A 23,663-nucleotide genomic window follows, 5' to 3' on the forward strand; every position below is an offset into this window, starting at 1 on the left:
CAGATTAGTAATTACTTCTTTTTTAAGCAATTCTAATTTTCTCTTATGTTTTCATGTGAGAATCCTCTTCACAAACAAGAAAACTAAAACTAATTTAAGGAATAATATTTTTAATCTTACAGGCATGGGGAAGAAACATCACTTTAAATGCTTGCACGCCTAAAAGAACTGTACTACATCAGATATAGAGTTAAGTTTTTGACTTGAACTCACAAAACCTGCAGCTTAACCCACTGTAAACTTTGAATTTTAAGGCTATTTATTTCTTAATAACATATTTTATTTAAAAATAAAATGAATAAGTGGCAAGAATGAAAAGGAAACTATTAAGTAGGACATATTAAACTTATCTCCAAGTAAAGTGCTCTTAAGAATGTTTTCACCTGGAATTTTTCCATTTTACATGTTCAAAGTAAGTGTAAAAGTTTCAGTTCTTCACACAGATTAACATGGAGAAAATGAAATTGGTGATACTTAGTTCATGAGTTCTCGTGGAAATGTTTTGGTTTGGCACGGTTTTTCAGTAGAAAATACTGTCCACATTATTCCTGCATGATCCCAAGAACAAACTATAAAAATTCTGTACTATAGTTCAATATTGGCCTGAAAGAGTCAGGCACAGCAAGACTCTTGTTAATTGTTTAAGATTCTGTTCAGTTCATAACAAGAAAAAATATCCTCTCTTTCAGTGCTAATCTTCTGTGTTGCATTTTCATTATCTACTTGTATAAAACAAAATTATGGTTTTCCAACCTGTCTTTATAATGTTAGTTGCTGATGATTAAAGACAGATTTAGTGGATTGCTTGAGAGGTATTTATTATAAACAAACAAAAAAAACCAGTTCAGTTTTCAGGACAAATGCTTTAAACAGAAGAAACAATGAAATACAAACATTGCAGAGCTATTTTACCAAAGTGTAAAAAGAGCTTAAGAGTAAATACAAGCCTTTAAATGGAGAAGGTTGCCATAGGATTGTGTTGGTGTAAGCAAACTAAATTTTGGTTGTTTTGTTTTTGTGTTTTTTTTTTTTTCCAACAGAAAATCAACCTGTTTGTTGTTTCCCAGATTTGTTTTGGGTTTTTTAGAATAAATATCCTACTTCTGGAATGTATGTATCTAGTCCAAAAAGCTAAGGAAACTTCACTTGTGATTTCCAGACTGCTTGTATGACACAGTATTGCTTTTCAGGAAAAAAGTAATTGCCTTACTAGTAGTCAAATGATCTCAGTAGGCTTAGGTCACAGTCAAGTGAAATTGTCTGTGTTTCGCTGTGACTATAAATTCCAGAAAAAAAAGTTAAAATCACATTCACGCTTGGGCGAATTGCTCTTTTGGAATGGGAAGTGGCTAAGGACAAGAGCATTTCTGCAACCACCAGGTTAGCCTCTAAAATGCCAAGGAAGAGCAGAGGGCAAGCTGGCCTGTGCTGTGAGAGAAACGATTTGGTGCCTATTGAAAAAATTGCCATGTTGTGAGGAGTGTCTAATTTTACAAAAATGGCTGCCTGGGTGGTTTGGCATATATGCCTTCTCTAGAGCAAATTTATGTCCAGTATTGATCTGGAAAAATGATTATCTAATTTTTATGAATATTGGGAATAGCTGACCTTGCTTTAAATGATACATATGTGATATATATATATATACACGATTTGGGTCGTTGCAGAATTCCTGTTTATACAGACCTGCATATACAGATTCCATATCCTGCCTATAAAATCCTAAAACTATATCTGTTCCTTTTACCTTTTTTGTCTCTGGCAGGTATAGTGTCTCACAGTCCTTAGTACTGTGTCAATACACATAGATAAGTTTTTTGTCTTTTCTGTGCTGTTATTGTACTATAAAAAATACATTGTTTTGAGACCAAAGAAAGATAAATCACAAGATAAACCAAGAAGGATGAAAATAAAATTAGTCATATATGTGCTAATTAGTCTAATAAGACTGACTTATCATAAAGGTTAATTGTGCCACTATAAAATGACAGTTGCATTTGACCTGTATGTACTTTTGGCGTCCTTGCTAAAAGACAGTAGTGCCTTCTAATGCCAACTTTTTTTTCGAGCACATATTTTTATTGCTCATTGCTTCACAGAAGTTCTTTACTTAATTTTAATGCTACTCAATTAGTGACATTGCGTAAGTGTTGTTGGGCACATCTGTTTGCTTTTACATTGTCTGTCTCAAAGGTTGAATGGATGTATTTCCTATAAAAGTAATTGTTCAATGCTAAAAGGGTATCAGGGGCTTCCAGTTGAATATACATTTCTAGAAAAATAAGTGACTAGACAGTTTTGTAATATTACTAATGTAGAAAATTGGCTCAGAAGGGCAGTTCTCATATGAGTAGACTAATGGATTACATAAGTGAACATTCACAGTGAAATTGAGCATTACAGTGCTATATCTAGTATATATTTATACTTGCTATTTCTTACTTAGCCTAGCTGCATGAGAAAGCCTGTATCTCCTTTTTAAAAAACATATACAACGTATATGTTTTTTTATACAATGTGTATGTGTTTTGATGTGTATGAGTTTTTTGATACGTTTATTTTTTGATAACAACATGTATGTTTTTCTGATGTAACTTATACCTTGCACATTACCAAAATTAAAGTAGCGCACCTCAATATTTAATAGCATTGTCATAGCTTTCCTTTAAAAAAAAAATCAGCAAGGTGTCTTAAAGGAATTACCTGTGTGCAGCTACTGGTTTGGTAATCTTTGAAGTAAGCAAACATATTGAGTTACAGTACCATTTGTAGTGAGCTCCATTTGAGAGAAAAATTGCTCTTGCAGCTACATGTTGGAGATGGGGGCTAAGCAATAAGTGTTTTTAAATTCAATTGTCTAAAATGCATACTTCATGGAAATAGTGATGGGTATTCTTTTGTTGTCAGCATCAGCAAGAACATTTATATGCTGAGCTAGTAACTCAGAATCAATCATGCTGTGGATTTATTATTTAATAAAATCTATAGGGTTGTGATTTTACAGCATGGATTTACTCTACGGGATTATATTGTTTTCATATAATCTTTCTGTTCCACTTAGAATCTGCATGTTGTACAAAAGAGTAGTGTGAACTGCTATTTCCCTAAAAATAGAGTAGAAATTGCCAGGGTGGTGTGGGGTTTTTTTGTTGTTGTTTTTAAAGCTCTAATGTCATCATTTCAGTTAATATGTAAAAATAACATGACAAAAATAGATTAAAAGTTGTATTTTTTAAGCAGGTTTATAATTGTAAGCCATAGATTATTTATTTATTTAAAATATTTAATGATTGATAAAATGTTTGCATGGTACTTAAATATTTAGAATAACTGTTTAAACAAAAGCGTGTGTGCATAATGTAAACCCAAGTTGGAGAGGAGAGCATGCAGTAGTGTGGGAAGACTCTTGAAGTTGGGCTGAACTCACTGTTTCTATCCAAAGGTGCAACACAGAGTACATGTGCACCTACAGCAGTGCAATAGGTCACCCTCACAATAAAAAAGTGTTTTCTTGTGTTTTGATGGAATTTCCTGTTTTTTAATCTGTGGCATTTGCCTCTTGTTCTGTCAGTGGGCACTACTAAGAGTCTGGTTCCCTCCCTTCAGGTATTTATACACGTTGGTAAGATCCCCCTGAGACTTCTCTTCTCCAGGCTAAATCCCAGCTCTCTCAGCCTCTCCTAGTATGAAAGATGCTCCAGTCTCTTAATCATCTTTGTGGTCCTGTGGCCATCTTCTGTTTTGATTTCATTCCTCTGAAATTGAGTTCATGGACATGGAGTATGATACAAACCAAAGCATGGTATGAGGGGGATGACTGGGAGATTTGTTACAAAAGTCCACTCATTATCTGTGCTAAAATACTTGATATTAATGAGATATTAACTTTAAATCTTGCCAGTCAATCTGGGGGATAATTTCCAGCATCTACAGAGGATTGAATTTCTAAGGTGTATCTATACCTAGAACATAAAAGTGATCAGAACTTATTATTAAAGCTCAACCTGGAGGCAGTTTATACAATTTTGTGTACCTAACTCATGTTTCTCAGTCGTGATGGGGTTGAATGAATGGTTCCCAAATACTGCGTCTAAAGTTTCCAGTCTTACTTGCAAGAAGAATTTTTGTAGCTGATAACGATTTTTTAATATACAAATCATACAATTTATATAAATTTTGAAAGTTGATTTAAAGAATGTACCCATGTTTGGGCAGGAATTTGCAACATGAAATAAAGTCTCCATCAGAGTTCTACAATATATTTCCAATTAAAATATATCTCTATGTCTATATTCTGTGCCTGAGTTTTTCACACACAAAATTGTGACAACTCTAATTCCCATCTTTTCTTGTATCTTTAAGTGAAATATGAGCATTGGTAACAAGTTTTTCTATGTTTCATGTACTGCAATTTATTTTGGAAGGTGTAAGGCTAATGAAAATTCTTGCCTAATAGAACGTTCTGAAATCCAGCAGAAGCTGGCATTTATTTCGAGTCTTAAGCTTGTCCTTATAATTAAAAACTGTTAGCTCTGTGTGAATTATGAAATAGAGAATGACAGATGTACTTCTTTGCCATGAGGGAAAAGGAGCCATGATATACCATCAATCCCTCTTGTATCCTAGAGGTGTGATTATCTCATTGAAAATACATCGCCTGGAATTAACTTACTGTTATTGTTTAAAGTCAGTAGTGTTTTGTGATGCAGATTTTTACCTTTTTCTGTTTTTTAAAGAACAGCATTCTGTGAATTTCATTTTAACCAGTTGGTTTGCAGAGATTCATTTCTGAAATCTGAATATGGAATATGAGTGCTTAAATTAGGAGGAATGTGAACAGAATTTAATAAGACTGTTAAAATGTTATAGAAAGTTTAACATACAATAAAGTTAAAGCAAGATTTCAAGCTATTCTCTGCATTGATGACTGTCAGGGAAGATTTGACTGTCAGGATTACTGTCATCGTAACCTCCTGAAAGTGATTGAGTATGATGCTGCTATGAGTGCTGGAATATGTCATACTGCAGCAGAACCTGAATCTGATGTACCCTGTAGATAATCATGTCTCTTCTCTAACAGTCTTATACTAATGTTCGTATGGCGGTACTCAGCAAAAGGTATAATGGCATTGGTGAGGCTAGTTTTCTATGTTGGTGGTGTGGGGTTTTTTTGAGGATAGGGCCAAAAGTTGATTCTAGATTTCTTTAAAAAAAAGAGTATATTTTAAATAAAGAAAAAAAAAATCAAGTTTAGAGAATCTTTCCCTAGTGGGCTTGTAAGTGTTGTTATGTTTCTATTTGTTTCTCTCTTTCTGTTAGGGATGCCATATCCCTATTCAAAAGCATAAAGATTGTTTCTTTATATATTTGATTTCTCTTAACCCAGCAAATCTGTGTATGCATGCTTCATCCTCTGATTTTAAGCCCACTGTCTGTGTTCCAAATAAAATAATTCATGTTAAGAATTGGACATTATTTAAAGCATAATCATGATAGAGAATGTGTTGCTGTCAACCTAACATCACCTGAGAGACGTGACAATGCAAAAGATTCACACTGTGCCTAACTGGACGTGTGAAAGAACAGTGGCTATCAAAAATCCACACTGAAGGACATGGGAACTAAATGGGAGAAAGAAATCAGTTAAAAGATGCTGAAATCTTTGGTAAAATACTTGAGTGTGGCAGAAGCTGGAACTGTCCTTATTGGCTGAGAATCTCAGTGGGATGGCTTAGCTAACTTCGTACACAGCCACAAAAAATATAATGTTGTAGGAGAACACTAAGGAACAAAAATGGGATCTCAGAAATTTTCCTTGACAGTGTCTCAGATATGTTAATTAAGATGGGGCAGACAGGCCCAGAAAATCAAAAGCAATAATGTGATCCTCCCACCATCTAGCATTAAGTAGCCTGAGCCTGGAATTTTCAGTCAGAAATCTCTGCTTACTACCATGCAGTTCTACTCAAACTCTTAAACCTTTTATTTAATACACGGGGGGGGAGAGAAGCATTTGAAATGTGAAGTATTAAGTATAGCTTTCATTTTAACTCTTAACTCTTATTTCCTTTTCCTTCAGCTTTAGCGAGTTCTTACAAAGAAAAATAATGATGTTAGGCATTTCTTTAGATCAACATTAAAGATGATAACTGTCCTTTTTTGGAAGAAAAAACCCCCAAGTTACTTAATACAGGCTTTAGCTGCTGCTGCTGGAACTTAAGCCTTGTTCCTTGAAAACAAATGCATGGGGGTGGAGAGGGCTGGGACCTCAAAAAAAAAAAAAAAAAAAGGCAAAATATAAATTGCTTCTCTTGTGCTGACTTCTACCAGCTGAGAATGATTGGTACAAAATATGCTTTTAAAACTGATTCCAAGGTTTGGCATATTTCTACTAGCATTAGGCTGCGAAAGATACTACCATAGCTATAGTTTTAACTGTTGACTTACAGTACTATCAGAAGAGAAACCATTCACTGAGAATGGTTAAGCAGAGAAAATCAAGTAGAAAATATTAAAGAAACTATGGAAAGAGGAGTATGGAAATATTGAGGTAACGGAGAATGTAAATCATCTGTTACTTTGAAATCAAATGTAGCTTTAGGTTGCAGTTTATTAATTAGTAAACATACTTCATATTCAAAGCTCGTAATTTCTTTTGTATTATTCGGAAGTAGGCCAATGGAAAACACCTGCAGTGAGGCACAAAGATAATGGCATCTAAAGTTTTTTCCACTGAATGTACTGTAATATCGTCCTGCTTCTGCTATTGCATTTGTTTGATAAGATATATCCACATTTGCTTCAGTAACAGCAGGGGTGGCTTATATGTGTTTTGTTTTTTGAGTTACTCCCCACATAGAGGTCCACAGGTTGGTAGGAATCCACTTTTCATCACAGACTTGCAAGCCTGAGATTAATTAAAATATACATTCACTGCTGTTAAATAAAATTTGTCCAGATGAGATTTTTAAAATACTGTAAAAGTGATTGGCTCCTGATGTCCTTTTCCAAGGTATTATCCAGGGAACAGTTAAATTACTAGGAACTTGATCAATGAGGGTAATTTATCTTCATCTTTTAATAGAAGAAAATTAGCTGCTGGGCTTGTCAGAACTAGCTTTTTCATTGATGAGGAATCCAGAATACAAGTTTCTGAGTCTTCTGAACTCCTCCTTTCTTCTCCTTTTCCAACCATACTGACCTTAGCACCATAGAAGCTTCATATGTGTCATGAAAATGCAAGTGAGGTAGAGCAGCCCTGTTGGTGTTTTTGGTGAGAGAGAGCAAACTATGAACATATCCTTTATTTGTGTGTGCTATGAATACACATGGGTCAAAATTTAGTTGTGAGTTCATGGGAAAATAAATTCCATCAGATGTTTGTTGTTTAACGATTCTCCGGTATAAATCCAGGAAACTCCAAAGACAGAGTGCAGTGACTCTGATGCAGAAAACATGATGCAGTTTAAATGGAAGGAGATACCTGGCTGATTGGAGAGGAGTTCATCTGTGGATTGCTGTGTGAGTGAGCGCACAGTACACGGAAGTGCACTATATAGGTGCCGATTTGATTTAGGTGTCCCTGGGGATAAATGGTACTGAGAAGTTTGATTTATCTGTAATTCCATGGACTGGGTATACAAGTCATGTCTGAGCTGCCAAAGGAAACAGTTTTGCCCTTCCACAAAGTCTCATATGGCATCTGTTACTTTTACTGTATAATCCGTTTTACCCCTTTTTTTTCCAAGAAGGTGATAAAGATGCATAGTGTCCAAAGGCTTTTATAACTTAGTGTTTAAATACTTTTACTAAATAAAAACTACTCACATAGAGGAAGTTCCACTTTCACATTTGTCATCTCCTTCCTATTAAGTGAGCAATAACTCCAGGAGCAATCAATTAAGGTTGGTTGGCAATAGCTTCTGTATTTGTCAATGTATTGACAGCTTTTGGAATATGATTTGGAATTCAGCCTTTTAGCTCCCTCACTGTTAAAAGCAATTAACCATAAGCAGACTAAGCTGTTAAGAATATATTCCTTTGTTTTTCACTGAAAGTATGGCAGAGATTTACACAATTATAATTAACTTTTGAGAAGAGGCTTTTCCAGCTTAAAGTGCCTAAATAATCATTCCATAAATGTAGAGGGGAAAACATGAACGGATTTAGGAAAACATAATTGATTATATAGTAGCAGCACTTCAATGAACATTTATTGTAGAGTGTCAAGATCACAGCAAAATTACAAAATTTAGCACTCTGTGGTAACTGTAGGTGTTTTTCAGAAATGTTGTTACAAGCCGTATTATGAAAGAGAGAAAAAAGTCACGCATCACTATATGCTGCATAGAAATTTCTGGAATGTGTTTCTTGCAGACAGCTTGAATCTCTAGTACCTCTTTAGTAAGACTTGCTCCTTCAGCTTCACCTGGCTATTCAACAAGTTCTGAAGGCTGAACAAACCATAGAATTCCTGACACTGAAATACTCTGTCAATAATACGTTTAATTGTGGTTCCAGGCTGGCTGTTATAATACTTTTTTCCCCTATTTGTCTTAGGCTGGGGCAAAGAGTTTAGAGTGTGTGTGGTACAGGACACTGTCACAGAAGTATTCATTGTGTGTTATTCCTTATCAGTAGAATAGGAACATTAAAACTCAATCCCTCTGATAGAAATTCAATATTAGAATTATAAAGCGGAAAATAAACTTTTTAGTATCATATCTGTTCCAAGCAGGAGCCCACATATTAAATCTTTTATCTTAGTTGTAATTAAAAGTTCAGTGAAAACATAATGTGATCATCAAGGTAGGTACAGACTTACTTTGTATTAAAGAAAGACTTTAAATGTAGTGTGAATATTAGCAAGGAATTATTCCAGTATGATGTGGGAACTTATTGACACATTTACTAGAGGGAGGTTATTAAGTTTTGTACGCTTGGTTAGAAAAGAAGAAGGACTGCCTAAACAAGATAGTAATTCGTATAAACATGGGAAGAAAAAGGAAAAAGAAAGCTCAAGAATTGGGAGCATGAAGGTTTGTTTTGAAGTGAGAATCAATCAGGCAGCAAGAGCGGCAGTGAGCAGACCACTGTGGAGAGATTTACTTTAGCCACTGAGTTTAACAAGGAGTGGAGTGATGATGATGTTTCTGTGATTCTCCTCCAGTTCAAATTTCAGGACCTTTTAAAGGCGTCTGCTTTTTTGCTTCTAGAATATTCTTGCTGTGGACCATAATTGTAGTATTAACTCTGCCTTTGTTCAAATGGTTTCAAAGCTTTCTTTTTGTTTGCTTTTGTCAAAAGCAAGAGTTCCGGTTATATTAGACATTTTACCAAACATCTGCAATAATACTTTCTTTAATTAGACTTTTGAAACTAATGGAATTTTGCCATTGCTTTTGCCATTGGTCAGGATTTCACCTTGTATAGAAAATAGGTATTGTTAATAATTTTCTGTATTGCGCATTGAAATGGTAGACTTTAATGGCTATTCTCAAACTGCTATTATTTAAGCTGTGGAGGAGAGTCCCTAATGATACATGCATAGTTCTTAACTCTACAGAAAATAAACTAAATGATGTGCTAGTGAAATGTTCTTCAAAGAAGCTTATAATTGAAGTAGTAATATTTTTTTTTTTAGTACAGCTTGTAGGAAATGTGTTTAGGGTGAAGTATTAAAATCCATGAAAATTCCTTTAGTTATAAAGTAAAATATGGGTGAAGAAATCTCACTTTTCCTTTTTGATTTTATAGCTTGCACGTGCAGTGGACATGCAAATATTTGTCACATGCAAACAGGAAAATGTTTCTGCACAACTAAGGGAATCAAAGGAGACCAGTGTCAACTGTGAGTACAATTAAATGTAGCCCAAAGTTATTGCAATTCATACTTAGTGTGTAATCACTTTTTTCCTGGTTTTGTTTTGCTTTTCATTTTGGATTTAGTGATTAACCTGATAATGTGTTAGTGATGAATCTAGTGTTTCCTACATTTCTTAGGAAATTTCAATATTAGTTTTTTGTTAAAGAATTACATCACAAATATTAGTAATATTTTGCAGACACTACAGATTTAAAAAATATCCTGTAGAAAGAAGTAATTGGAGAATTATCTGTAGTTGTCTTCCTTTTTTTAGGATTTTTTTTTAAATTATTCTAAGTAAAAAATATCTGCAAAATTGGTAATTATATGCAGTACATTTGTCACATATCTTGATCAGAATCTACAGTGATTAGACTTTTAGAATTTTGGAAACATGCTAAGATGCATGGTTTTCTAGACATTTTTCCATATCATTAAATACAGAACAGAGGAATGTGTAGACCTGCCATGGGAAGTACAATTAGTGTGTCTTGTTTTGCACTGGAATAGCTTATTGTGTTTGTGTAGAGGAAGAACTTGCAACTTAAGATGGAGCGTAACAAAAAGGAGGACTAAGAACAAGGAACTACTGGAGGAATTTGTCAAGTAGGAGAAATAACACATTAAAGTTAACTATGAGTAGCCTTATATTTAAAGATGCTTCTTTCAGTTCATTCTATCCTGTACGTTGCAATATCCAATAGGAACCTTATTCCTTTCGTGATTATAGTTATTTTAAATAGTATCTGGCCCCAAAATTGTCTTATCATTGTTGGTTGGAACTGGGGAAAAGGCATAAATACGGTTTATTCCTCTCCAGAAGGGAGAGGTGCCAGAGGTTATGTTCTGCCTGTTCTTTCACTGGATTTGTGGATTCATCTTTGATACTCTTAATGAACTGCCTTGAATCCTACCCTTAACGCTTTGCTTGATAAATAGTCAAGAAACGAAAATATCTGATGCAGAGGCTATGTGTATATTCGTGAGAAAGAGCTGTGCTGGCAGGTATACTGTTTCAGTGGTACCTCTGGGACTTTTGTCTAGCTAATTGGAGACTCTCAGGATGAGATAGGAAACCAAGTTTAGGACTAAATGATGAATTTTTATCATGACAAAAGCTGAAGAGTGATAATATCTTTAAACTCTGAATTAAGTCTTCACTGAGAAGTTATTTTTTTCCTCTTTTTGTGTCCAAACACTTAATCAGTTCTAGATGTTAATGAGTGGTTTGATTGCTACGGACATATGTCGATGGCATTCTCCCTGTTTACAAAGAAAGGCGGGGGGGTGGGGAAGAAATCTACTCTGCTGTGCATCGTAATACTGGAACTACAGGAAACACTTTCTTTACTCATAACTCCAATCCTCTACCAACTACCGTTCAGCCTAAGGGGCTCTTTATAGACCTTTTCCACGGTCTATATTTCACATACCTATTTTGCTATTGCTTTCCCTTTATCTTGTGTCTGTTTCATCATCGTTTTCTCCGCTCTGATTTGGAATTTTTGTCTCATATAGTCGGTTGCGCTGCTCGGCCTTATCAGTCAGCTGTTCTGCGTTTATGTCTGTCATAAAAGGTTTTTTTGTCCCGTTTACTGAACTAGAAGAGAAAAGGTTGTTCTGGTGGTGGATTTTCCTGTCCTTGTCAAGAGTTACAGCAATTCCACAAAATGGAGGAAACAGAAATTTTAATTTTGACTTTTCAAGAGTAAACTTAAAATTGCAATTTCAGACTGAAAATCCCTGGTTTTGTCACATGTAATACATTCTCCTTCCTAGATTCTTACATAGACCGAAGACTTATCCAGGGGAAGCTGTGGTGTTAAAGCATTTGGTATTCCAAATGCTTTCTTTTGGATGAAATAAACTCTGCAGAGCAGCCATTTTCAAATGGTTTTTGGCTGTGATCACATTTCAGGTTGTGAGCTTCACATCTGTTGGGTTCATAGACACAAATATTAGCATAAAAATTGAAATTTTGCTCTTAAGTCCTTTCCTAACTCTGTTCTTTAAAAAATAATTTTTAAAAAAAGGCAATGTAGACTATCTAGTTTATGGCAGCACATGTAGAAAGAGACCAGTTCCAGTTATAGACACTTCGAATGTGTTAGGAGACTAGGATAAAATTTCAGTACTAGAGACTCATTGTTAAGATCACTCGATATCATGAGGAAAGCCAATAACCACAGATTTAGAGGTTTAGTACATGTTATCAGATGATACACTTAGGTTTTGTCATTTTACTCTGATGCTTGGTTTGGGAGAGTGATCCATTCATGTATGGAAGTTTCAGTCAAATACTGTTTTTTAGTTATTTCCCTTAGAACACCAGGAGATGAAGAACATTAAAAATAGGTCACTCCTGAATCACTGAATCCAGTCCTGTACTGCCATCTAATTTGTGAACTTCATATGAAGAATGTAAACTTGATCAGATTCCTATTATGTTTAAAAAAATAGAAAAATATTTTCTCTGTAAAAATTATCCTTACACTCAAAATCCATTTTGAAAATATATTATATTGTCAAAATACATACACAGTAGTTATCTAGAAGATAAGGATTATTTTAAATCAGCTAAATGCTTTACTTGTATTTATTACTTTATTATATTCTGCATAAATCATCTGGAACTTGATTCAAAGTGTGAATAATGTTCTCCATAGCTCTGGATAAAAATTGTTTTTTTGCCACTTGTTAGATAGGCTGTTCTGCAATCTCAGCAGCAAACCTATAACCCTGTGATTCCTAAAATAAGGATTTCTGTGAAAATTCCAAACTCTAAGTGTTCGATGTGAAAGTCAGATTTATATTCCTGTCAAGAATCCTATCGATTAGAAAGTCATAGCTGCAGGGTAGTATGTTATCTCCCTCTCTCCCTCCCTCCATCTCTTCCTCCTTCCCTCTGATGCTTTTATATCTGCTCGGCACATGCAGTACACACCATGCCTTGGGGCCAGAGTTTTTAGGGAATCAAGGAAACTTTACAACAATTTTTTTTTTCTTTTTCCCTCCCTTGCTTAAGAACAGCTAGTTATTGTGTTTTTATGGAGGATCTTCTTTATTTTTTTCTTATTTTTTTATTTATTTATAATTTTTTTTTTAGCATACCCATCTCTCAGTTATATTAATATCTGAATTGTGCTGTTGGATAGCACAAAGCACAGTGGCATTTTAAATGAAAATTAGTGTTGTAAAGCAGCTTTGAGCATACATTTACACTCTCTTTTACAATGTTTCTTTAATGACACATGATAACATTTTTTTCCAAAAAGAAATATTTTTATTTCCTTTAAGTAGGTAGTTTCAGTTGGTAAAAACCTGTAATAATCTCCTAATCAGGAGGAACTGATTAGAATGGTTTGATTATTCAAAGTAACTAGACTGTAAAACAATAGAAACAGATACAAATAAAAATACTTAGATCCCCCCCCCCCTTAATTTTAATAATGAAATGTGCCATTGGTATTAACACAAAAATCATATTGACTTAAAACATATTTTTAGGTGAAAACTATTACTTTAAGGTAATTTTATTTAATTTTCTGTAATATTTGATTTGCTAGCTGCTCATTTTATTCCCTCATAGAATTTTGTCTACAGAGGTTTTAAAATTTCCATAGGTTTCAGTGTATCCTTATGCAGGATTACATACACATATAACTTTTCAAGAATAGGCCTATGGAAATGTAAGGAATATGCTAAGGGGATGTTTCGAAGTTCAAATTTTGATATTCAATGAGAGAACTTTTACTGGATGCAAGGAAGAAAAATATGAAAATTGTAGGATTAACTGAGTAGTTAAATCATTCTTTGAGAAGTTTCAGTATGTCTGGGCTCTTCCAAGAGACAGCCTTCACCTGGAGATGTGTCTGTAGCATTTGTCGTCCCTTGTAAATCTGTGTAAATCTGGACGTATTATGAGCATCTGGAAAGGTTACAGGGTTACAAATGCTTTGTGGAAATAGAGTTTCATAGTGAATTTTTCAAATTGTCAGTTTTTACTGGATGTACTGTAACATTTATTGCGCTGTACTTCCCAGTTACAGCCATTGCTGTAGTTTTGGGGGAAGGAAATAAATCTCTCTTGTTAAGTACTTTCTGCTGTGGCAGATTTTAGGCTATTGGACCTGTCCTGTTGGTATTGAAACTGTATCTTTGATGGGCAGGTTAGATATCATTTTAGTGTATCTAAGTTCCAGGCATAAATTAGAATAATAATTATTTTACCTAACTGGGAAATGTTAAAATGTTGAGAACGTCTGCTGGGCTGCATAATAAAAAGAACTACCAAAAAAACATGTAAGAACTGGGCAAAAACTGGACTTCAGGACTTCTGTAATGAAGAACTGCTAGGTGGAAATAAAATATTGGAGGAAAAAAAATCGTTATTTTTAATATCATATTTCATACTATATTTTATGTAGTTGTAAGAAGGATAAATTTAAGAGTATAAAATGTATAGATCCAGGGTATTCTGGAATGAAAAAGTCATATTTTGCTCATTTTAATTCTAATAGATATTCGGACTATTCATTTCTTAATCATACTGTTATTTCTTCTGAAGAGGTGAAAGAAATACTATTTTGTTTATAAAAATATACCCTGTTTATTTGGTAAAATCTTCACTGTATGCAAGCTTTAAAAAGCTATTTAATAATGTAAGGATCTGTGCATAAATAATAAGCACTTATTGATAGTCTGATTTACATAAGAATAAGATTTAAAAATATCCCGCTGTCCTCTTCTGTATAATTCCCCTCCACAGAATGGTATAATTCCTCTTACCAGATGGAAAGGCAGGTAAAAAGACACTGGGTTATGAGTCAAATTCACCATTCTATTGATATTACTGCAGCTTTATTTGCTGATAGCAGAGTAAATCTGGTCCCTGTTGTTTCCTCTCAGAGCTCTGCTTTCTGCTTTCTGGTAGGGGAAAAATTGACAGCAATCATATAAAAAATTCACTTTATTAGAACTTCCTTTGTCAAAGACACACACACACACACACAAAACCCCAAACAAACACAAACAACCCGGTGAGATTCTAGTTGCTGGAAGTTTAATAAAAAAGCTTCTATCTAAGAGTTTATTTTTCATGATAGAGGGTAGAATCCATTTAATACTAGTTACTGTGGTGATCTGTGCTTTTCTAAAGTGAAATTCAAAAGTATAATATTTAATATTTTAAAATACTAAAGGAAACTGTATTTTAATTTTTTTTCATTTTTCAAGATTTTTTTTCTTTTTCTGTCATTTGGTCATATTCCACTGTTAGTTTTACATATTTGGTTGTGTTTGACATGAGGTGTTTTCTTCTTGTTCATGCTGAGTCCAGTCCTTGAATTTTCCTTTTAACAGAAAACCTTGACATGCCTACGGATGTTACTCCATTAGCTATGGTGTTTCAAGGAGAATTCCAGCAAAGTCTGGCATGTAGATCTAGGTGGATTTAGTGACTGCCCCTGTTCTTATTTAACTGCCTGAAAATTTTAGCTTGCTTCTGTAAGGATAGGTTCAAGCCCTCAGCTTGTTCTCCAAGAGCTAGATCGTTAGGTTGCTAAGGAGAACAATAAAATAAAACTCCCACTTCAACATTAAATATGTGTTTTAAATGTACTAATTATCTGCTCTACATGTAGTAATTATTGCCAGATCTATCAAGGACTTGAGATACTTTTTTTTCTTTAATTCATGTTTCTGGCATCAATCATTTTTGCTTAAATTGCAGCTTTCATTTAAACAGTATGTCTAATATCAAAGCTTCAGGGCATGACCCAAATGTGCTCTAATGGCTCAAGCACTCAGAAGGCAAACATCAGGAACTTAAAACATTTGAGAGAGTTTTTAATCTAAAATTTGAAGAAAAATAAAGTTTGTGATTTGGAACAGGCCTTGGGTAGTATTTTATTTAAATGGGTTTTTGCAGTATTTTATGTCACTATCAGGCTTTTTGTTGATTTTTTTTTTTTTTTTTTTGTGCTGCAGTAAGCTCACTTTCTCTTCTTCAGTATGTTCAGTATGAGGCTCTCTGGGATCTTTCAGAGCTGCAGACTCTCTGTAAATGTGAAACAACACTTTTTGTAAGCATTGTGACATTGCAAACATTACATTTGATTCAGGAAATTGCCTGACTTTGTAAAAATAGAGAAGAACTGGAGTATGAATGTCCTGTATTGTTCCTGGAAGGCAGTGTTCTTGGTGAAGGAATGAGAAGGAGCTAGTGGCTAAGGGAACAGCTGCAAGCACATAGCCAAGAGCTTTATATATTGGTACCTTATCGTCAGTCAGTTGTGAATGTGTTAAATCTGGAGAACACTGCAATACTGATATTGCAGTGTAAAACTAGTTATGTTAGCAAGATGTCTCTTGCCAAGAGCTGAATTAAAAATGGCATATGTAATTTTCTTAGGTGTTCCGTTCTGATGAAATATGCCTTTTATCTTTGAGTTCAGTACTAATTGTCTGGAAAATGGGAACAGTTTGGGCGAGAGAGCTTCTCTTTCATGAGAATAAAGTAATTTTCCTCTTGGCTTCTAAGTTAGGCTCTTCCATAACTGACTGTATGCACATATATAAGTAAGCCTTTTGGTTTGGCAAGCTCAACGGAGCAGAATCTACTCACCGCTGGGCTTTGGTTGTTCTCTAAGGTTTTTTATATTCATTATTTCCTCTACTGGCTACCTCCAAAAATACAAACTGCAGAGCAAAACAGACTTTATTCACAACTTTGCAGACAGTCCTGGCTGTAAAATAGGAATGCAAGCAGTGTACCTGTTTCTTGTGCCCAACTGGTTTATGTTAATATTCATGCTGGATATAGATTTAATTAAGTAATATATTTTTTGTCTCGCATTTGAAAAATACACAGTGCTGGATTTTCTTTCAAAATACCTTGTTTTTAAAAATTGTTCCTCCTGTGCCAGGGCTATGCCATTCAGAGACAGGCATTTGAATAACCTGTTTTGCTTAGTGCAGGATATATTAGTGAAGCAGTGAAACAGGGCAGGCTGCCTAAGTCTTTCACAGATGACATGCCAGTGAGATCTGGTTTGAATTACTGTGCTCAGGACGTGTCTGTATAAAGCAAACCCCTTTTATAAGAAGTGCTAGTAATTTTTAGTGCTAAGTGTTGCTATAGTCCCGATTGTCTAAGGATGTATGCGTAAGGTAATGCTTCTACATATATTTTTATTATAATCGAGTAGCACAGCTGACAAGAATAAACAAGTTTGCAAGTTCTTTAGGCCTGAAATATACCTGTAAAGATTTAAAGCTAAATATAAGCTGAAGACAATTCTGCCTTTAATTAGGTATGTATTGAGTCTGAGTGGAACTTATGAGTGGAAGTGATGCTAACGGTCACTCTCATATAGGAAAAAGAGAAACAGGGATAGCCTGTGCCACATGGAAGGGTTACTGGGGAGAGGAGAGGAAGGGAGGTTATGACTGCCATAAAACTGCTTTATTATTGAGTCTGATTTTTTGTTACCCAGCAAAGTTGTGACCTTAGCTTCTGTGGTTTTTTTTAGAAAGCGTTTGGGAGGTTTTGAGGCTGTTCCTGTACAGCTAAGGAGGGAGCAAAGGGCCTTGTGGTTTGGGCTAGCTTTACATCTGGCCTAGGGTTAACTTGAAAGCAGAATTGCACATATCTGCGTAGCACAATGCTTTGCCTTAGTCTCAGACAGGGTCACTATAGGTTGCAAAGACTTACAATTTGAGGGTTTTTTTCCCCAGTTCAAGCTGTTGAAAATGATGTCAGGGCTGTGCTGCGTTGCATCCTTTAGGGTGTGCAATGAAGGCACCTGGGAATGCTTCTGTGTGGCCAGGACTAGAGCCGCAGTTAAGAGCTAGCAAGGCCGAGGCTTATGAAAAGTAACATAAGCCACAAATCAGTATGAACAACTCTTCTTATAAAGCAACTAGCCCAGTGGGAGAGGTGCATGCAGTTGCACCTTTTCTTGGCACTGCTTCTCTGAGAAGATGTAAAAGGAGACTGGAGCATTTCTTGTAAGACAGCCAACATAAAGTGTGGTTCAGATTCCAGAAAAAACTTGTAGGAGGCTGCTGACAGTGGAGACTAGCTTCTTTTCAACATGCAATTCTACCAGCCAGTTGTCTTTCCTAATCTGCATGAATCAAATGCCCCCATAGTCTATTCTTTCTGTCCAGATAAGATGCTGGGGTCCCCACAAATCATAAATACATCCAGACAGAGTATCATGGTCACTAACTCTGTTAACCATTAATGTAATTATTCTGGTCTTTCCATGCTGCTGTGTTTGGATTATAAACTGTCATTGTTCACAGGAGCCATAATAAATCTCACAGATCATAAATTGTCAAGTATAGGATAACATCTGTGAATTACTCTAGTAGAGTACATTTTACTACTCCTTATTAATGAACTTCTGTGCCTCAATATAGCCAGGCACTGTGTGCCTGACCTAACCATTTTACATCTTCACTATTCACTATACCTGCTATCAGATTCCAGCTGTTTTTCAGATAGTAACAGCTTGTCCACCTGATGTCCTGTATGTCACACACCTGCCCAGTCAATATTCTGATTCAGCTCTTTCTGTCCAGAGAAACTGTATACATGCTTAAGTCCAGTAAATGGTTTTGATCTGTAACTCCCAGTCGTATAAAACGCATCTAGGCGAGTGTACGGGTAGCTAAGAAACTCTCCAACTGCGGTGTCCCTAGGCACCTAACTGCAACCTGTTTGCTGTGCGGGCAGTTGTGGTGGGCGTTCTGGGGTTGGGAATTCTCCTCGAGCAACTGGGCGTCTAACCATTTGGTGGTGCGATAAGAAACGTTACAGCATGTATGTCTCTTTGTGGATTTGGGCTCCGATCCATTCAGTTTTGATGCTTTTTTTTGTTCCATTGCATCCCCCTTAAAGATACGGTGAAGTTGGAGTCTTCTCTATAGGTAGTTGTGCCTCTCTGAAGTCTGTTAAATCTTTCTTTACAGACTTTACACCATAAAATTAACTCCTGCAGATTGTTTTTTAAAAGTTAAAAAGGTAGCTTATTTTTTTTAAATCTCAAAGATGACAAAGCTTAATCCTCCATCTCTTCCTAACCCAAAACCCCCTTCAAGTTTTAAAAGTTACAATATTTGCTGCAGGCAGGGGAGAAAAAATAACACAGATTTGCAGTGGAGCATGATGTTGTTTGGGCCTTCCTACTGCTTTGGTTAAAGATAAGGGGTTCTCTTTATAGAAGGAAAAGAAAGTAAATGATGGCTTTTCTGGCTACTCATCCTGCTGTCATCAGAAAAAAACCTTCAGCTGAGTTCTGACTGACAAAACCAGATATTTGAGGGAGCTCTTTCTAAAAATTCTGGTATATATTGCCATATCATAACTGATTAAATGCAATGTATGCTATGTTACAGTAACAGCCCTCTGCATCACTATTTTTATTGCTGACTGCTGCTACCAGAGTCAGCTTTGGGCAATTAACTATGGAGCAGAAGGGAGGAAAGTGATATTTCCTTTGTGGAAGGCGAATATTTAAGGAGAATTTTTTTCAAAGATTTAAGAGTAAACACTCCTACAAAACTTTATGGAGGACAAAATATTTTCAAGGTGAGCATCTTCCAGAAAACAAATGTTGCTAGCAGAGTTTTTCATGGACCCTTTCTCTAGAAGAAAGAATTTGACATGTATGATTGCTTTTGCCTTCATGAAACACAAACACTGGTCAGCTTTATATGTACCATTTGAGAAATCAATGCTATCAGAGTGATTTTAATATTTTGGTCTTCCTAAGGAGATCTTGGCTAGTATATGAGATACAGATCAGCCTTAAAAATGGTTTATCAAAATTTTATGTATCATTATTGGTCCTTTGTGCTGGAAAAGAACCAAGGAGGAGAGCCAAAGAGTTTCCTGACATGCACCCATCCTTGCTGTTACTCATAGCCCATATCAGTATCTTAGACAAATGCAGTTTGTCAGTTGTAGGGAGAGAATAAGGGAAATAAGACAAAAGAAGGGCTTACAGCAATATTGTTGTCACCTTAATCAAAACTGCATTTAAAAAAAAATACAGTTTTGGATGTGTAAAGCCATCAGTTTTCAGGTGTTTCATAAACAAGCAGGTTCTTTTCATTAGTTTTCAATTTAGGGTAAGATAAATCAATCAAAATTTTCAAAATTGTGACTGAAAAAAATGCTTAGAATGATACTGGATGGTGACAATGACAGCAACAAGAAGAAGCCAATCAGGAGACAAGGCAGAATGTCTGTCAGATTCTAGGAGCCATACACCCAAATTTTCACGTGGCAAAGAGTCGTAAGCCCATACTGCTCGCCTGATGGGGAGGGAAAGCTTTGTGAATATTTCCGAGAGAGCTTCTCCCTCCCTTGACTTCTCAGGTAACTTAGTTCTCCATTGCAAGATGAGATGTTGTGCTGGGCATCCAGCTCGGCCCCAAGACGTCCTGCTGTTGTTGGCCTTGTTGGCTTGCTGCCCCCCGCGAGCGCTTTGGATTAACCAGCTGCTGCTTGCCCCAGTGCAATGCAACTGCTCATTACTGACAAATGGGCACCAATATGAGATGTTAAGTAGCAGATGCTGATAGACCATTTTGATTCCTACATCTGGAGATATATTAATTGTTTATGATCTTCTTTGTGCAGCTTCACTTTTCTCCTGTGGTTTCTACCAAGGATAAAATAGATGGTTAACATTTTCTGGTAGAAGCGCTTAAAAATATTCTAGTAAAAAACCTTTATGAAATTCTTTCCCCTAAATCATTCATGGTAGCACTGTGCTGGGGAGCCAGCAAGATTTTTTACAGTATTTTATTAGAGAGAAAGGAGAATTGATCCATTTTCATTAAATGATTGTCGACAGAAATGAGGTTTGGATGGCTGAACTTTAAAGAGTAGAGTTATATTGTAAAAAGCATTATGATTTAAATACAGACATCGATTCCAACATGCATAACTGGTATTTCATTATGTACTGTTAGCTTTAAATACTCTGTAACAGAAACTCCAGTTGTGAGCAAAACAAGTAAAAATTGTTGTGAGCCACAGGTATATTGTGTTCTGGTACAGGTGATGTGGTTTCTTCTCATTTGAAACTGATCTGTAAAAATGAGATGATTTCAAAGGAACCCCAGCTGTTTCTGCACATAGTTAATTTTGCATGTTCATGTAATTTCTGACTTTTTTTGGAGGTTTGTGACAGGGAGGATTCTATGGTGAGCTTATTAAATAGTATTGGATGTCCCCCAAAACATCTTTTGTGTGTTATTTTTTTTTTAAATAAGGCTGTTTCTTCCTGAAATGACAACACTCACTGAGGCACAAAGCATCAATTCTCAGTAAATGATGAACAGCATTTATGCTTTTTTAAATGACTGAAAATAGGGTTTTTTCTTTTTTAATTTAAAGAAAAATCCTTTTCAATAGAAATGAACAAGCAATTATTTAACCTGTTCTATACTTAGTATGTCTGTATATTGTTAATATCCATCATTTTCTGAGATACTTGATTAAATGTAGTCTGAACGTTATTAAAATGGATTTAGTTTTAACTATAAAATGGCTTTGTAATTAAATCCAGTAGGAAGTATATATAGGAATTACTTCAGTAAAGTTCTCTCTTGAACTATCAGGCCATTTTACAAATAAAATAAAAACATTAGGATATTGTCTGTCAAAATAACTATTTCCCTTACTATTTCAGTATGTGGAAAATTCTAAATATATACCTAATGGGAGGCGAGTTGGAATTTAACCATCACAACACGTATTTCTTTACTAAGTGTAACTGGTGTAACACACACCTCTCATACGCTCCAGGTTTTCCTTTTTAAGCTGGGCAGAGAATGTGTTCAAGGAGCATTTACAATGAACATAATGTTTTTCAATAGAATCTGTATTAAGTTTGCCATTTTAAGAGAACATCAGGTTGAATGATTTGAAGGTGATACTGATTTTATTAATTGACAGGTAACTCAAAATATTAGCTAGTATAGAGTTCTCTGTTGAAAACAGTTTTGTAATACTAGAGTAAGCATTTGGTAGCTATAAAGTGGTTGTGTTGCTGATGCTGCTTAATCCAGCAAAGTGATTGCATGATTTTCGCATGATGGCATCTCATCATCGCATGATCGCACTGAGCAAAGGTTCAAGGGACTACATTTGTGTGTCTGTTGTCAGGGCTTGTGCTGTCCAAGTCGATACATTGCAGTGGATATACTTCTATACCTAGTTCAGTCATGATTTGCATGAATTAATTTGTATTGAAAGAAATATTAAAAGCAGGAAGAATATATTGATGATAAATATTTGCTCAGCCCTACTGTTTTGTCTTATGAAATGAGAAGGGATCTGCATGAAAGTTTTTGTTTCAAGGGAAAGCAGTTTTCTAAGGTAGACCTGCCCTGAACATCCACGTTTTCCTTATTTTCAGTGTACAAGTTTAATGTATATAGTAATCCAAACATTTGATTCTTTTTAATGAAATGAATTGTGAATTTAACGAAATAGATTCTGTGAATCTTAATTTCTTCTTAATAGATCTACAGTGCTTATGACTTTTTGAAGCTCTTGGAAATTTCTTCAATATTCTCAGAATTTAACCCTCAGATAAAATATTATCCATTGTGCAGTGTAGATCTGGGTTTATAATTTACATCTGATAGGCCATTAGTATGGTAATTAGTAATTGGTACAAGAGTTGTTAGAGTTGAAATAAACATCTGGTTTAATCAATTTGTCGTTAAGCTAGTACAAGTATATAGGTAGCAGTGGGAAAAGAAAATACCAGTGTGATAGCTCATAGCTCTCTGTAGAGCTCTATATCAGCACATAGCTAAGTGTGAAATTAAAATAGTGCCTCTTTATGTAGCTTGGTATGGATTGCTCAGTACTCAACTTGCACAAAATGCCGTGTCCTATTTTTATTTTTAAATCTATTTTCAAAATCTTACAAATAAGTAAAAGAAAAGAAGCTACGCTGTGATGAAAACCCTGTTGATAGATATATCTATCAGCTTTGGCTTATGATATTTATTCATTTCATTCACTAAGAAAGGGGAAGAAAAACCAGTTTTTATACAGCAATAAGGAAATGCTAGGTCAGATAGGTACTGGTGACGCTATTTGTTAGATATCTCCTGGTGATGGAAAGATTGCTTTTCTTCTCCTCTTATGGTCTCTAATAGAAGTAATATGCATCTTCCTACTGCTGTTTTCATTTTCTGTTTTCTCTTTCAGCCAATTGTATACCTTTACATATAGATGAAAATTTAGCTGCAATAGTTACATTTCTGGTTTTAAAGTTAAAACATTTTGTTTCGCTTTGTTGCCAGTTATTAGTTTTAAATTGCTTCAGTAGTTCCTGAGAGTGTTAAAAGAAGTTTGCACATAAAGGATTAAAATTATGCATAGATTGAACTAAGAAATATATTTTGGTACTAAGACATGGGAGTGAGAAATGCATTACTGCTCATGTTTTTCATGAAGCTGCTGATAATTATAGAGACTGAGCACATCAATCACACAGCGCTAAATCATGCTTAAAGAGCCCTCAATTTGGGGAACCTTCCAGTTACAACAAGCTTGCATTCTTCTGCAGTTATATGTGCAGACACCTAGAAGTCATGCAGGTTTTCTTATATATTGTAGCTTCTTTCCACCTCAACTCTATATCTGCAACTGTTGCAGAAGAGCCCATGTTCTCATGCTTCCCCATGTCCCAAGTACAGGCAGTGCTAGAAAACTTTCTGTAACACTAGCTGCTGTATTAATGATGGGCTAACTAAAATG

The 23,663-nt window shown here is 35.2% G+C and overlaps 1 protein-coding gene across 1 annotated transcript in view; it reads left to right on the forward strand.

Annotated features, from left to right (window-relative positions):
- Positions 1 to 23,663, forward strand: part of ATRNL1 (attractin like 1) — a 536,524-nt gene that overhangs the window by 167,502 nt on the left and 345,359 nt on the right. The window contains exon 20 of the mRNA XM_072870268.1: positions 9,757 to 9,850. Coding sequence (XP_072726369.1) covers positions 9,757 to 9,850 — 94 coding nt within the window. The remainder of the gene's footprint in view (positions 1 to 9,756; positions 9,851 to 23,663) is intronic.

The sequence above is a fragment of the Ciconia boyciana genome, chromosome 8 (assembly GCF_034638445.1).
Source record: "Ciconia boyciana chromosome 8, ASM3463844v1, whole genome shotgun sequence".
NCBI lineage: Eukaryota > Metazoa > Chordata > Aves > Ciconiiformes > Ciconiidae > Ciconia > Ciconia boyciana.